Source organism: Diadema setosum, chromosome 2, assembly GCF_964275005.1.
Source record: "Diadema setosum chromosome 2, eeDiaSeto1, whole genome shotgun sequence".
Lineage (NCBI taxonomy): Eukaryota > Metazoa > Echinodermata > Echinoidea > Diadematoida > Diadematidae > Diadema > Diadema setosum.
In genome coordinates, this window is record NC_092686.1 from 43,764,050 (window position 1) to 43,780,234 (window position 16,185).

General features: G+C 37.8%; 1 protein-coding gene across 1 annotated transcript in view; it reads right to left on the reverse strand.

The window, feature by feature from the left end:
* Positions 1-12,952: 12,952 nt before the first annotated feature.
* The window catches only part of LOC140246304 (sodium- and chloride-dependent GABA transporter 1-like), a 31,027-nt gene continuing 27,794 nt past the window's right edge, over positions 12,953-16,185 (reverse strand). The window contains exons 9-12 of the mRNA XM_072325771.1: positions 15,664-15,798; positions 15,281-15,484; positions 13,977-14,147; positions 12,953-13,336 (exon numbers count right to left, since the gene is read on the reverse strand). Of these exons, the coding sequence (XP_072181872.1) occupies positions 13,109-13,336; positions 13,977-14,147; positions 15,281-15,484; positions 15,664-15,798 (738 nt within the window). The 3' untranslated portion in view covers positions 12,953-13,108. The remainder of the gene's footprint in view (positions 13,337-13,976; positions 14,148-15,280; positions 15,485-15,663; positions 15,799-16,185) is intronic.

Genomic DNA, 16,185 nt, shown 5'->3' on the forward strand with positions numbered 1-16,185 from the left:
TGAAATGTATTGATGCCTCCATGATTTAATACCGGTGTATTTCAGCCAGGTGATTTGGGGATCTACACCGAAAGATGCCAGAAATGTTTGGATTCGCATCTGCATTTAGGGGAGATTTGACACATTGTGTGTCGTGCCATGCCTCCAATGACATCAAGAAAATATTTTAAGTTTAGTTACCTGTACTATGCATGCTTCAGGGGAGAATCCTTTCAAGTCAGATTTCAAATCTTAAATGTAGCGTGAAGACCTGTCTATAGGATCTGATGGGATGATATGTTACACTGTCCTACAGAGTGTTCATGTTGAAAGTTTATTGTACAGTTATTGGACAATTTTTTCCGTAGACTTTAATGTGAGTACAGAAATCACAAATAGAGAAAAGCATCAATGAAAATTTGAACAAAGTTCAACAATCATTTTAAGGAGTTTGTGATGCAATGATAATTCCATTGTGCCACTTCTTGTATGTGGGAAATCTACAAGAATCATCATTATACATGTATTGTGACTGCTGAAATGTTTCCCACTGTGAATGGAATTAATCAAACATTAGAATATATTGTGACATGTGAAAAGGGTTTTCAGTTTCCCCACAAATACTGTCATTGATGTTTTCCACTGTTTGTTCTGCATTCACTGAGTACACATAGTACATGTATACATTTACATCGTATATATGTGGTAAGAATCCATAGTTGACATCTCTCTTATAAGATGTTAATGTACAACATTATGTTTTGAATCATTACCAAGTGCAGCAAATCATGTGTTATTGAGTCAATCACATATGGGTTCATTCAACTGATGGTATGTTTATGGAGCTATCAAGAAAGAGAGGCACATTCTCAATGTGAATTCAAAAGGAAATCTCCAAAAATATCACATGTCATTGGAAGACTTGAATGAAAAAGCTATATAGAGACAAATATTGACAATCCAGTAATGTAATATGAATGACACCCATATTTGTTAACGTGGCATACTTGATTCTGTTTTGTTTGTATTGTTTAGGGCTTCTTATCCTATTTGTGTTTGTGTATGTAAAGTTGCAGCATTGCACCACTGAATTTTCATTTAAGTGTTGGCATGATCCAGAAGAGTTGGAAAACTGCAATGCACATATCACGAGGTGCCCTTCTCGGATGGTACAAAGTGATGTAAGACAGATATTTGCTGGAGACAGATGCTTGCTGTAGAAATCTGATGTACAAATGTCAAAGCACAAAGCAATGTTTCTCCAAGTGTGTCTAAAATTATGTCTTAAATGCAAATTACGTGTCATCTCTGTGGCGATGGGGGATGGGGGAGTAATTGATTATCATGTGTCTGCCACTATTTCCCTGGAGATTACACCCCCTCCTTAGTGTTACATTGTTACCATGGTGAACTTTATGCTGTCTTTGAGGGTTTCGTTGACATTTGCTCCTACAACAATTGCTCCTATAAAATATCTGCATGCTAAGCCAAACATAAATTCGTCGGTTGAAATTGATAAGGGCGTTACGTTGCCACTAAACCCATAGTGTTCGAGACAACTAAGGCCCTTCTCATTGTCAACAGACGAATTCTACCCACAAACATGACCCCAACCCTAATCCTAATACTCACATTAAGCTAAATCTAAAGCCCTATTACAACCCTAATCCTAACCCCTATAAAGGCCTCGAAGAAAATAAGACTGGAGTATTTGTTGCAGGAGCAAATGTTGTGTCACCGTCTTTGAGATGCTTAGTTTCAGCGCTAGTTCATCTAGTGTCAGTTACACATGGCAGTGAGATATCGAGGAACGTTATGCTCCGTAATACATTACAACATTCATTTAAATTTACATTTGTTTTATTTGGAAATGTCTGCATGCCTGTTAGATACAAAAAACAGTGTATACACATATGTACAGTGTATAAGACCTTGGCTTCTGCTGTTTATTTTTTCCTCCCTCATAAGTGGAAACTATTTGTATATTTTTTTTTTCTTCAAATTTCTCTGAATATGCTTTATGAATAATCCACATAGTGTGGTAAACTGTCACCAAAAACAACTTGTGATATTAGTTGGTATTAGGTCATTCGGTTTTGTGTTTGTGCATTTCAGGGGCAGCATGCACATGTCTGATCATCATGATAGAGTGGAACAGAATGCAAAATTTAAAGCTATATGAACACAAACTCAAAACATTTACGGTTATCATATGTCTAGCCCTAGTTCTTAGTAATGAGAACCAGCTAGGCTACATTATTGGCATGCAAAAGATTGGGGCTATTTAGAATAACCATAAAAATAAACAGTGGAAATAAAAACCATGCTACATGTATTACCATAGATGATATGCTCTTGGAGGACAGACTTGGGCTTGTGCAATGTAATACAACACGTACCTGACTTGAGAATATCTGAGTGGTTGTGACAGTCATATGGTATGCCTGTACTTCTCCACACAAATCTAGCTGCTTTTTTGTGTCTCTTAAAAGTCTGTTTCCTTTCCTTTTTTCCCCTCTGGCTCTAATACACAGAATATTGCATTTGCAGTACAGTGTTTAAATATTTCTTTTCCATTGTTTAAATTCTTACTAGTTTCAGTTTGTAGTGTACAATAAGAGAAGAATATACAATTGTATATAGGGGAAAATATATGTTTGCATTTTCTCATATTGTAGAGAAGGAAACAGAGTGGAGACATTCAGAGCCATAAGTTGTCGTTTATTGCAGAAGAAATGTAATCGACACAAGTCTGTGGACACTATGAATATCAACCCATTGAAGACTAGCCCCAAGTATACTCGGGTACATCCGCTTAATTGTAGGTGTCTATCAGAAATGTGTGTTATAGCAGAATCAACTTGTCATCAACGGGTTAACCCTGCCCAGGCCATTACATGTGTAAAAACAAAAAACAAAAACAAAAACAAAACAAACAGAAACAACAAAAAAGTTCACCCGCAATGGCCTTCTGTGACTTCTGTAAAATGGAACCTGGCAGTGCCTGGGTAGGAACAATGGCAGACGCTTTGGAAATAGCAGTGCCAGTGCAGAAGAGGGTCTTCCGAGTAGATAAGACCATCAAGGAAGACGCCATGTTTGCTTTTCCTTTCAGCACATGCATGCAAAATGTGCGTGATTGACCTTCCTTAGTTCAAGTTCGTCATGTAGTTTGTAAGAAAAAATAGATCATGTACTGAACTCTGGCTTTTTAATACAGCCATTCTCACATGTGTATATCAACATTTTGTAAATCTCTAACTTGACATTCGCTTTTAAGTTGACATTTCTTTATATTCCAAACTGCCTTTGAAGATAAAAAGTATATGAGATTAGTCATAAATACATATTGTAGAACAAAGTGCAAATTGCTTTGTCTCTAGTTCAAAAAACAAAAAAAAAAACAAAACAAAAACAAAACAACTTACAAACATACAGGGTGTTTGACTGTAGGATTTTTGGTGACATTGTCTATTTGTTATGCCAAAGTAATTTCCAGTGAAGGCCTGAAGATAATACTGTATACTAGTATGTACACTGTATGTCAAGACTGATGTGGTACAGCTGCCTTTGATCTACGAGGAAAGCTACATGTAGATACTGCATCTCAGTTGCCCTGAATCTTCTTTTTTTTATGTATAGAGTAAAACAATTAAAAATGATATTCTGATCACATTCTTTCTTTCAGTTTCATAGTCTCGGTATTCATATCAAGAACATTCATGCTCTCTTCCTATATACATGTACAAATTTGATTTTTGCTTAGTGTGAAAAACACAGTTCCAAAGCTGTTATCCTTATTGTATTTTACGGCATGTACAGTGTATCTGTAAACTTCAACTTCACCTTTGAAGTTAAATGTTGTACACGACCATATTGATGCAGGGTGAGAACATCACTCTATTCCTTTGAATTGCATTTTCAGGCTTTAGGGCACTGGTAATCCTAGATTTGTTTCTTTTCTTTTTTCAAGCCTGTATATAGAATGTATCTGAAGCTGTATATGCTTGTATGATATGTTATTAAAGGACGGGCCTTTGCTGCCCCTGTTTTGTCGGATGTGTAAAAAACGAAAACCAAACAAGCAAGTGATGTTCACTCCACAGAGGACACATATATACTGAAATTGATTTTAGTCCATGGGGTTTCATCAAGTTTGATATATTTGGATGCACAATGTGAGCCAGTTGTCATAAAAACAACAACAATAACAACAACAAACAATGATCAAATGCATTGTGGGCAGAAATTCGTTCATATAATCTCCATCGAGTTGCGATCACTTTAAGCTGCCTTTGGAGATCTGTATAAATCATAGTAAAATGCCAAATACAGTAAGAATGTACAAGTGTAAACCTGTGTCATCAAAATAAAAGTTATTGTTTGATCATAACAAAAAAGTGGTTCATGCTCAAAATGGGGCGTTGCTGTTAATGTTTACAATCTTGTGTGAAGTGTTTGCCGATGTCCCCTCCCCCAAATCAAAAAGAGAGAGAGAGAAAAAAAAAGGGGAGGGGTCAGAAGCCACACTTGACAACTACTGAGTTATGTGTTTGGTGAGAGTTGTATCGTGGTGATGGTGGTGTGTTGGCAGCGTGCAGTAACATTGAAACAGAACGTCGACAGAGCAACTCATTAATGCTTCAATTCCAAATGTGCAATGTAGATCAAAGTTGATAGTGTATTGAGAATGTTTGGGGATGGGTACGGCAGAGGCTTTTATATGATTTGAATTATACAGTAATTGCACAGAATCAGAGGCGCAATTTTCTTGACTTAAAAACGCCAGGGTAACAAACAGATGGAATATCCTAGGAAAAAAAATTGAGAGGAAAATCAGATTTTCGTGAGATCTTGACACCATCACTAGCCTTTTGACCCTGGGCCAGTAAAATGTTAAAAAAAAAAAAAAAAAAAAAAAGTTTCCCTGGTAAGAACGAGCAAGTAAAATGTTGCTGCTTCATCAACATTGATGAGAAAATTGTAAATCATCCGCATATTTTCCCGCCCATTTAGGCCCGTCATTCAATGTTTTGGTAGGGTTGAACGAGTTTAGTACATACACGTTGTAGTACATCTTTTTATGTGATGAAGCGGCTCCCTGCAGTTTTCTACGGCTTATGTTAGCTTTATATTTTTTTTAATTCAAAATGATGAAAAGTTGTACTTTCAAGAGGCAATATCATACTACACGTAATTATCGTTTTTCACTCTGTTTGTCATACTAAATACTAGTACTATAAAATGGTATCGGTTGGCGTCTCTGATCGGCAGAGTGATTTTTCACTGTGCTGTGTTATTTACCAGTGGCATTAGATTTAGTAGGAGTAAACCAATGTGTTGCATGCTCTAATCTAATAAAGGCGTAAATGTTTGTGTACATGTGGAATGTAATTGTGACTAGTTCTGTGTGTGAGCGATATTATACACTCGGCAAAAAAAAAAAAAAAAAAAAAGAAGTAAACTTTTTTTTTTCAAATTCATATTTCTCATAGAAGGTTTTGATAAAGATCAGTGTATTTATATACCATATTAAAGCTAATTTAATTGGCTATCACAGAGGTAGGTTAATACAAAGGGACATTTTATGCACGAGTGAACACGTTTTTATCCTCCAAGGCACAAAAGTAAAAATTGCAGAAAATTACATTTGTTATTCATTTACAAATGCGCTTGAAGATAGCAATAATCACCAAAGACCAATTTAGCACAACCAGAGACATGCATGGAATAGCAAAAATGAAGTCTTGTTCCCTTGAATCTCTTTATATCCTCAAATGCAAAGAGGGAAGCTAATGTGGGAAAATAAGAATTTTCTGTCAACTCAACCTTTAAATGACATAATGACTAAGCAGCAAAGCTGATAAATTGGGCATAATTGTCCCCGCCGAACGAGTTCGAGCAGGGGACTATGAAACGGGCTCCGTACGTGTGTGTGTCCGTGTGTCCGTGTGTCCGTGTGTCCGTCTGTCCGTCTGTCCGTGCGTCCGTGTGTGATCAAAATGTTCAAAATGCTACTCCTTCGCCATTTCTAACCCGATTTTGATTCTGTTTGCTTTATATGATAGCACTACATGGGAGCTTTGAAACTTCTATACAGAATTTCAGTTGTGACCTTTGACCTTGACCTTTGACCTATATTGTACATTTTGCTTCAAAATGCTACTCCTTCGCCACTGATTTCTAACCCGATTTTGATTCCGTTTGCTTTATATGATGGCACTAGGTGAGGGCTTCAAAACTTCTACACAGAATTTTGACCTTTGACTTCTTTGACCTTTGACCTTGATTTTTGACCTATATTGCACATTGCCTACAAAATGCTACTCCTTCGCCATTTCTAACCCGATTTTGATTCCGTTTGCTTTATGTGATGACGCTAGGTGAGGGCTTCAAAACTTCTACACAGAATTTTGACCTTTGACTTCTTTGACTTTTGACCTTGATTTTTGACCTATATTGTACATTTTGCTACAAAATGCTACTCCTTCGCCATTTGTAACCCAATTTCAATTCCGTTTGCTTTAAGTGATGGCACTAGGTGAGGGCTTCAAAACTTCTACACAGAATTTTGACCTTTGACTTCTTTGACCTTGATTTTTGACCTGTATTGTACATTTTGCTACCAAATGCTACTCCTTCGCCATTTCTAACCCGATTTCGATTGCGTTTCCTTTATGTGATGGCACTAGATGAGGGCTTCAAAACTGCTACACAGAATTTTGACCTTTGACTTCTTTGACCTTTGACCTTGATTTTTTTACCTATATTGTACATTGGCTACAAAATGCTACTCCTTCGCTATTTCTAACCCGATTTCGATTCCGTTTGCTTTATGTAATGGCACTAGGTGAGGGCTTCAAATCTTCTACATAGAATTTTGACCTTTGACTTCTTTGACCTTTGACCTTGATCTTTTTACCTATATTGTACATTTTGCTACTAAATGCTACTTCCGGCGGGGACATATATTACGCACCGTGTGATTTCTACGTTTCCTTGTTTCTTTATTTCATTCTTTTAATTTAGGAATTGAACAATTCAAATTCATTTCAAATTTCAACCATTTTTGTTGATGTGGATTCTTCTCTATTGTCATTTGAATTCGGATTTGACAGAAGATTCTTCATTTTTTTGCATTATTCTTAGCCTGTGGATACAAAGAAATTGTAGAGATCATTAGTTGTTTTTTTTTTTTCAAATTAATTTGTTTTCGTATTGTGTTACATTTGTCTTTTGTTCTCATTGTTATTATGCAAGAGCACTTCTGCACGATTGACAACTTGTTTACTTTTGCAATTTTTACTTTTGTGCCCTGGAAGAGAAAAATGAATGGGTTCACTCATACCTGATGTTTCCCTTTTTATTCACCTACCAGGTTGATAGCCAATTAAATTATTAACATGGTATATAAAACATTAATATTTAGCAGAATATTCTATGATGAATATTAACTTGAAAAAACGTTTGCTTTCTTTTTTGCTGAATGTATATACTGTAGATATATATATATATATATATATATATAAATATATATATATATATACGCTGTATGTATATATGTATATATATATATGTGTATATATACGCTGTATGTATATATGTATGTATATATATATATATATGTATATATGTATGTATATATATATATATATATATATATATATATTTATATATATATATATACATACATTGCTTGTCCGTGTAAAAAAGCAAAAAAAAAAAAAATATTTGAATGTTTGAATGGTGCCAACGTTCAGTTCGTCCGTCTGTCTCTCTCATTCTATCTCACACACGCAAACACACATATCCTGTTTAATGGAAGAAAGGAGATGTGCAGTTAACAAGTTCATGGTCAGGAACAAACCACGCAGGCGCTCTAGTATGTGTTAAATGGAAGAAAATGTTTTATTGCATCCCTTACCATATGCACAGTTATTTATGAAGAAAAAAAAATCTTTTAAGAATTTGTTCAATGAGAATCAAAATGACAGCATACATGTATTCAATTAAATGTTTCATGGACAGAGTCAAAGAAACAGAATTATGTCATACACAGACATAAAACGGAGGAAGTAAAAAGAGATGGGGAAAGGAGAATGAAGATAGAGAAAAAGAATGATAAAATCAAACATACAGAAAATAGTGCCCAATTGATAGGTGATCTCTACCAGAAAGGAAGTTTGTTTTTCTTAACAGAGTTATAGGCAGAAAGTCTGGTTCGGATATTATAGTATTAACATGTTCATGGAAAGTATAATTTGGTGGTACCAGCAACAATGGATTATCATGCACAGCTGCTTTATTATAATGAAATCCGAATGCTAGCCACTGTTGCTTCATGTAAAAACAAAAATGCTTCTTTATTATTATTTTTTTTTTAATGAACCCTATCGAAATGGGTAGCAGCATGATGATTTTGAACAAAACAAACTGCCTAGCAAATAAGGGCCATGTTGTCAACACGGCTGAAATGAGACTATCCTCGCCCAGTAAGCTGCAGGTGACTTAATAGATATACATGACTATAGATATATCTCGCATGTTTGATTTACACATCAAAATATATCTCACGCAGATATCGTACATGTTTACATACATTGCATTGTGTTTTCAAACTGGTAACATACTGACATTGAAAATATTTTATCGAAATTGTCTTTTGTCAGTATCGCATTGGAGACTTGTAGCGGAAAAAAACAAACAAAACAAAACTTGAGAGACACGTTTGAATTATTAAGTTTAGCCCCAATCTCGAAAGTGGACTAATAATTGAACCCAGTTTTATGTCTTACGGTCTTCTTTACATCTCACGGGCATACCGACGAGAAGCTCTTTTTTAATGGTTGTATTTATTTATTTTCTTTTTAAATGGAAGTGTTTCTAGAAAGTAAGATACATTGAACGAAAAAAAATTGTTACACGTGGAAAAAGGAATGGACATTACATGATCGACTGCACCGACTCACGCCTTTATTCGGGGTAACTTTAGTCCACTTTCGAGAATATCATCTCAAGCCACAAATACATGTACAGTATGGCAGGACGTATCAAAATGTTTTCTTTTCCGTTTGTTTGTTTTTTTCTTTAATCTCGTCCAAACTTCATGCAGCCTCAAGTTTCTTTTTGAGTCGCAAGAAGCGAGGGCTTCACGACGTGAAAAATGAAGACCTGTACAACAAAAACAAAATTCTCCTTTCTACAATGTACTTCGACGTTAACATAATAGTTTAAACACAGTACAAAACGAAGGACACTGCAGTTGTTTGTGCACAGTTCAGTACATACAGCAGCAGCCTATACCGATAATGTCATGGGCTTATCAACCGACACGTTTTAAATGAACTGCACTTCCACAGTGTATCATACGTGGGAAATGTCCCTCCAGTCCGATTAAACAACTCGGTAATGATCAGGGCCCCGTTTTATCAAAAGATGAAATCGATTTTAAATTTCCTTACCACACAGGTTGCCATAGACAATTGAAATCAACTTTATAATCAATTTTGACTCTTCATAAAACAGGGCCCTGGACATTAATTATACAAAGTTAAATGGCACAATGCCATTCCTCTTCGAGATAGTTCAGACCAGTTAAGTTAGTCTGAAAAGAAAGTAAAAATTTTACAAGCACAACAGTGAAGGTTTGATCAGAATCGGATGAGAATTAAAAAGTTCTGAAATTAAAGCTTCGATAACTGTCACAACATAGTTGTTGGACAGTCGATATGAATATGCAAATGAGGGAGTTGATGATGACACAACTTGCCACATACAAGTAGTTTTCTAGAAAGAATCTTGACAGATTCTTGAAATTTCCCTTTTGTTTTTGTTTTCATTTTGAAATTTCCGTTTTTACATTTTTTTTTTCAAACGCAATTATGCCCCAGTCTCAAATCCTGATATATCTGACTGATCACTATTTTGAAGTTAATCAGCCAGGAATAACGTTATGTTATACACTTTTATACTAGATAAATTGAACTGTCATATTTTTTTTTTTCACAACCAACAGAAAATAGTGAGGTGATGACATCAGCTCCTTTATTTGCATAGTCTGCAAGAATTAGCAAGTCTTCATTATTTCATAACTTTCCTAATTGTTATCAGGTTTTGATCAAAAATTGTCACTGTTATGCTTGATAAAATTTTACTCTTTCAGTTCAGACTAACTTTTCACTGGTTTGGAACTCTCCTTTAAGGAAAGGAAATCTGTGGACCGTAGTGTGGAACTCTAGTATCGGACGAACAAGGGGGACAATTTATTTCGCGGCTTGAAGGTCAACCAGAGTGCTAAAGGTGCAGCACATGATATCATCTAACTTGCGATGTGTTTCTTGAAGGCAGTTCACTGATAAACAAAACAACAATTACCTAAGCTCAGCCTTATAATACTAGCAAGGCAAAAAGTCGGCCACATACAACTACACAGTCAACACAAATCGGGAACATTTTCATAATGTTTCTGCGCATTATCATGAATCCTAAACCGAATATGTTACTGATTTCTTCCATATTTTATCAATACGAAAACATTTAAAAAGTTTTAAACTTTCCGTCGCTTAAGCCCGTCGCACACTTCTACTTACGACTATACAACTGACAGACTTTGGATCCGAAATATATCACCATAGCTCCAGATGAAACACGCTTATTTATTTCAGATCCAAAGTCTGTCAGTCGTGAGTTGTATTGTGTGCGGCAGGCTTAAGTTTGAAGCGCGTTGAGCTTGCCTCAATCGTTACCACTTGATTATACTTATTAATATCTAAGAATCGATTGGATTACATAATCTTACTGGAATGATATGTAAAGTCATGTTGAATAAGCACGTTCATTGGCAATGCTTCTTCAAAGGAGATCAATTTCTTTGAGTCTAATGATCAGACATTACAAGCAGGCAGTAGGAAAGATGGTACATGCGTGGCGTTGGCAGCTCAAAATATTTCTCACAATGAAAATGTTTGACAGAGTTTGATTCAGCTCATATTAGAACGAAAGGATCTAATATAAGATGATTAAAAAAAAAAAATCTTGTCTTTATTATTTGACCGCACTAGCTCTAAATTTTTAAAGCTCCAACTCTGGCCGTCAAAAGTCACATGTCGACCCAAATACTCGATGTTTGATTTACTACCGTGCTCAGTTCACGGTCAAAAAGGCACATTTTACTTGATTAACAAAAATTGTATCTTAAGGTGACAAGAAGACCGCCTAAGCAATCAAAAAATTTTGGAAACAATCCAAAGAATACTGTCATTTCCCACTGCTCAAGTCGAGGACATTTTGAGAGTCATAAAAAATGTCACTGAATGAAAGTGATATCAAATATCTTCACCATACATTTGCCCAAAGCATCTAAGACAGGTTACTATCCTTATATATGTTCATTTGAATGTTTTCAGTCATGAAAAATAGTCGCTTCAACAGGAAAGGGTAAGCGCAGATAATATGCATAATGCGTCATACAATGTGTAATGAGTGAAGCAGCGCCGACATACACAATTTTTGCATGAGTATTATTATGTTTTTACAATATCTACAAGATATAATATACACGGATAACAAATAAAGATCTCTTGTTGACTTACTTTACATATTAATACATGCTCAAGAAAAACAAAAAATACGCGGCTTGTCTACAAAGTAACATAGAACACATTTCAATAAATGTTCTCGATGATTCCCGATCTAACAATGTAAAAACGATTTTTCCTGAGATTGAATGGGTGGAGGGTGCTCCTGTGGCAGGGAATTTGTAAATCATCTTCCTGGAATAGCAGCACTTGTGACGAGTAAATTCAATACAGCATCTGTCTTTTCGATGAACATCAACTGAGAATTAAGGCAGAAGGGATTGGACAATATTGCTTCGGACATACTTTGTGCGAAGGCCATTTTAGAAAGAAAAAAAAAAAATCAGAGAACAAGAAAATACGACGAAGACATCTGATATGCCGATAAACATTATCTGAAGAAAGAAAAATGGAAGTGAAATGCAGATTGAAAGTTTCACAGCTGGAGCTATCCCAAACCGGTTGTGACATTTTCCTTAAAGTAGTGTTGAGTAATCTTTTCCAGTGTATTCATTTTTTTCTTACTTTTTTTTTTCTGGATCGTGAGTATTGTGACGAAGTTTCTACATTGTAGATACGGATACTGCTCGCAGATCAACGAAACTGGCAGAGTAAAAGCTATGTTTGTCTGTCTTGTGAATTATTTCATGTAAAAAATGATAGAGAACTTTGCTGATCGATGCTTTCTAAAGAAAAGAAAACAAAAGTGGAATTGATAGGGAGAAGCTAGTTATAGCGACTAGATCGTTGCGTAAATGAAGCGTTTTGGTTTTTTTGTATATTTTCACGGCCTAGCCCGTCACTGATATGATCGGAAGAAGATTGTGTTTTAAGACTGATCTCGACGCTCAGACGGAAGCAGCATCCACCTTCGTGCACTGTCACGAGGAAAACTGATGGTAACGATTTCACGAGCAGCGTCACGCGATCGTCGAAGTCATGCTTCGCGCAATCGCAAGTCATCAATTAACAATGATGCCATGTCTTTTTGGTTTTACCAGTGAAGAGTGGTAAGCACCGTTAGAATTTGTATTAAATGCTCCCTTGTCTTAAATACTGATGTAATTTTCCATACAAGACTCGTCACGGAAGTTACAATACGTTTTGCTGACGAATGATACTCCTAGTAATGGTAATCTATGAAGAGGTTTCAATCAGTGATCCTTGCCCCATAGATCCCGTTGGAAAGCCGCCGGCGGCGTGGTGGTTACACGGACCGAGAAGGGAGTAGCAAGCAGGGTATAAATCAGTCCACAGCACCCTGTAGTTCCACATCGGAGCCAGAAAGCTTGCTACGGACACTGGCGCCAGAACATCTCAAGCTTCCCTCCCTCGGGTCCTCCCAGCCTTGGCCATCGCTAGGCGGCGGCGTTATACTGCTGCCACCGCTGCTGCTGCCACCGCTGCTGCTGCCCGCTGCCGCCAACGAAGACGACGATAATAGCACTCGATATGATTCGGTCTAAGGATGGTGATCAGAGCGTGGGAAATGTTCAAGTCACAGCTAGAAGTGCGCTGCTGCTTTAGCTAGGTTTCGATTACCGGCAGCCTCCTCACTTCTTAAATCCCAGGTTGACGTACTCACTTTGGACGTCAAAGCTCGCCTTGCCATCTTTCTCCAGGTCTGTCTCGCCCACGGCGGTGTCGTAGTTTGGTGGCATTGAGGTGTTGTTTTTGATGGAGTCGGAACCGTCGCTGCCGTTACCCTCCACGGATAGCGTGTGGTTGTCGTCATCGGGGTCGGGTGGGGTGATACGCGGTGTTGTGATGATGGAACATCGCTGTTATAATGCAAAATAAATCATATAAATCAAAATCACCATTTCATTTCATTCTTTGAAACCAAATAAGTTCTTCGAAATTTATATCTTTCATGACCTAGAAAGTCAATTGCTCATGCCCTTAATCTGATCTAACGACTGCGTCTAAAGCCCGCCTAACACTGAGCGATTTCTTGCGATACGATGTCGCATCGAAGAAGATTGCCAGATGGCGCACAGTGCGAGGAGATCTGCGATACAACAGCCAGCGACTCTTGAGCATCATGCAATGGAGAGCGAAAGCGCGTGATATCGCTCAGTGTTGCGTTGAAAGGCGTCGCGAGTTATGGCTAGTCAAAAGTCGCGCACTGTGAGGAGGGCTTACGGTGCAGTGTCATCACTATCCGCCATTTACTGTTATAACTATCAACAACACTCTTGAGATGACGATTCCAAGATGCCTGATCAGTTCACAAAACTAGGTAGTGGAATGATGGTATCAGTGCATGGTAGGTTGGAGCACTTGGTGAAAACTGGGATGACCCGAAACCACTCTACGTTTGGAGGACATGCATTCATGGTTTAAAGGTGAAAGAATGAATCCAGAACCAAATGCACTACTTTTTGCCCTGTTAAAACGTGTATGGTCTGTGCTGCTTACCTCCTTGAAGGAACCGGGCGTGGTGAGGAGGAGATAAATGGCGTAGATTGGGATCCATTGCATGGAACAGATGGCCATCATCCAACCCATAATCTCACCCCAGATGGGGTAGTAATAGTCCTCGCCATACTTGGCCGACTGGTAGTCGATCAAGCTGAACAGAAAGATGCCCTGTAACGGGAGAAGGGAAGGAGGGAGTGATGGTCAGGGGTATACACGGCAGCTAGCATATATCGATCTGTAATGAATTGGGGTCTGTATTTGATGTGGAATCAAATAATGATAGTCAGATGTGCACAGAAAGACCGCTGGAGGAAACCCGCACAGTGGTCTTTGTAGAGAGATGACCTTTGCTTGCAGAGTCAAAACAAACAGACTCACTAAAAAACCGTTAGTATGTTGTGCACAGGCGCTTTAAACTACATTGTGTACAAGTGCAAGTATGTAAATTTCACTAGATGTCGTTTCCACTATACCTGTATCAATTCACAACAGCAGATTTCTAATGTCTGCCAAAATGTAACGGTAACATTTAACGTTAACATTTCATGAAGCTTTCTGAAGAGTGTTCCTATTGCAAAGCGTGCATGGTCCCTTTAGACGCTTTTGTTGGCCCGATTTCCGTATAAGTAGTTTTATTGTGTGCATTATGCTGGCAACGAAATGTCCCGACTGCTATGTCAAGTCAGAAACTGATAAAGGAAGTACGATTGTTGGCCACTGGCCGCATTAAATGTCTGTTATGTATGGCAATTTTTGCATACGTTTTCGCAGTGGCGGAAACTCACGCGGCCGTTATGGAGACTCGGTCATTTAATACAGGTGGCCGCTATGCACTGGACTATATTCCCAGGCTATTATCTGCTGTCAGCTGGTATGATCGCTTGCTGTTTGTATTGGAAGTATGATTTCGATGTAATGTTTAATCAAAAGACAACATTTACCAGATAGAGAAGCGTTACAAAGATCAAGTTTTGTACATCCCAATGTGTTTAGTGTATGTTTGCTCCCTCCCCTTCTAAAACGGGTGTGTTGTGATTTGTACAATCTATCAAGTTTTAGAAATACAACAAAGTATACACATGTTGCCTAAAGGTGTGCTCTCATTCCGTTTATTAACCCGATTGATGCGAATTTGTATCAATGAACGATAAACTACGGGAACAACAATACAACGCGCCAAACATGCCTTTACGGACAAGAGAATGACGTTGAAAACAACCAACATTAAAGGACACACACATACAGGTGAAAAGTAATTGTTAGAATGGCTGTGAGAGGAACCAACAAGCGCAACAACTTGCCATGCTGATAGCAGGAGTGAGCGCGGCCCAGGAGAGCGGCCAGTACCAGCCGGGTGTAAATCCAATACTTTCAGTGATTCTCCTGTAGAACTTCTTGATGCCGTAGCCATAGGAGACGGACACGCACTCCCAAAAGGCGACCCAGAGTAGGGGAATCCCGCTGGCCCCGTACAGATCCATCAGCTGGAAGAAGTACATGCCTCCCTGTGTGTGGGATGTGGTGAGAGTAAGATTAATCATTGTGTAAAATGATAGCACTAATACAACCAATTCATAATGGCTGCAAATATGATGTTATGACTTCAAAAATGTAACAGTAATAAACACAATGATTGGTTGGTGCTTTCATACAATGAATGAGAAAGAGTTTGAGAAGTCTTTACCTCGGTGACGCAGAGCAGACCAAGCAGGAAATCGGCCAGGCAGAAGATGGCGAGAAACTTGGCTCGGTGCTGACGGAATCCAGACTTGGGAAACTCGTCCATCAGTGAAGTGGCCAGACCCTCTACCACGCAAAACTTTGTTTGCAACAAAGGTTGCCACAAAGGGTAGGACAGAGATAAGAAGTTTCATGTTAGCACTTTGACCACAAATAATTTCATAGGTTGCAAACGATAATGACAAAGGAATCGTAAACTGACACCGAGCTTCAACGTGAGATATCTTAAGTTCCTGAAATTTGGTTATACAAGTCGCCTCGATACATTTTGTACGTTCACACGGTTGGTCAAATCGACAACAACAACATTACAAGCTACACATACAAAATTGACATGCAAGGCGATTGATGCTCTGCGAGCCACATTATTGTTTATATTGCCTCCTAAAATAATTCTCTGTTACTGATGCTGCATTAGCATAATCATGAGTGCATTCATCATTTTTAAGAAAAGATCAGTGTTAGG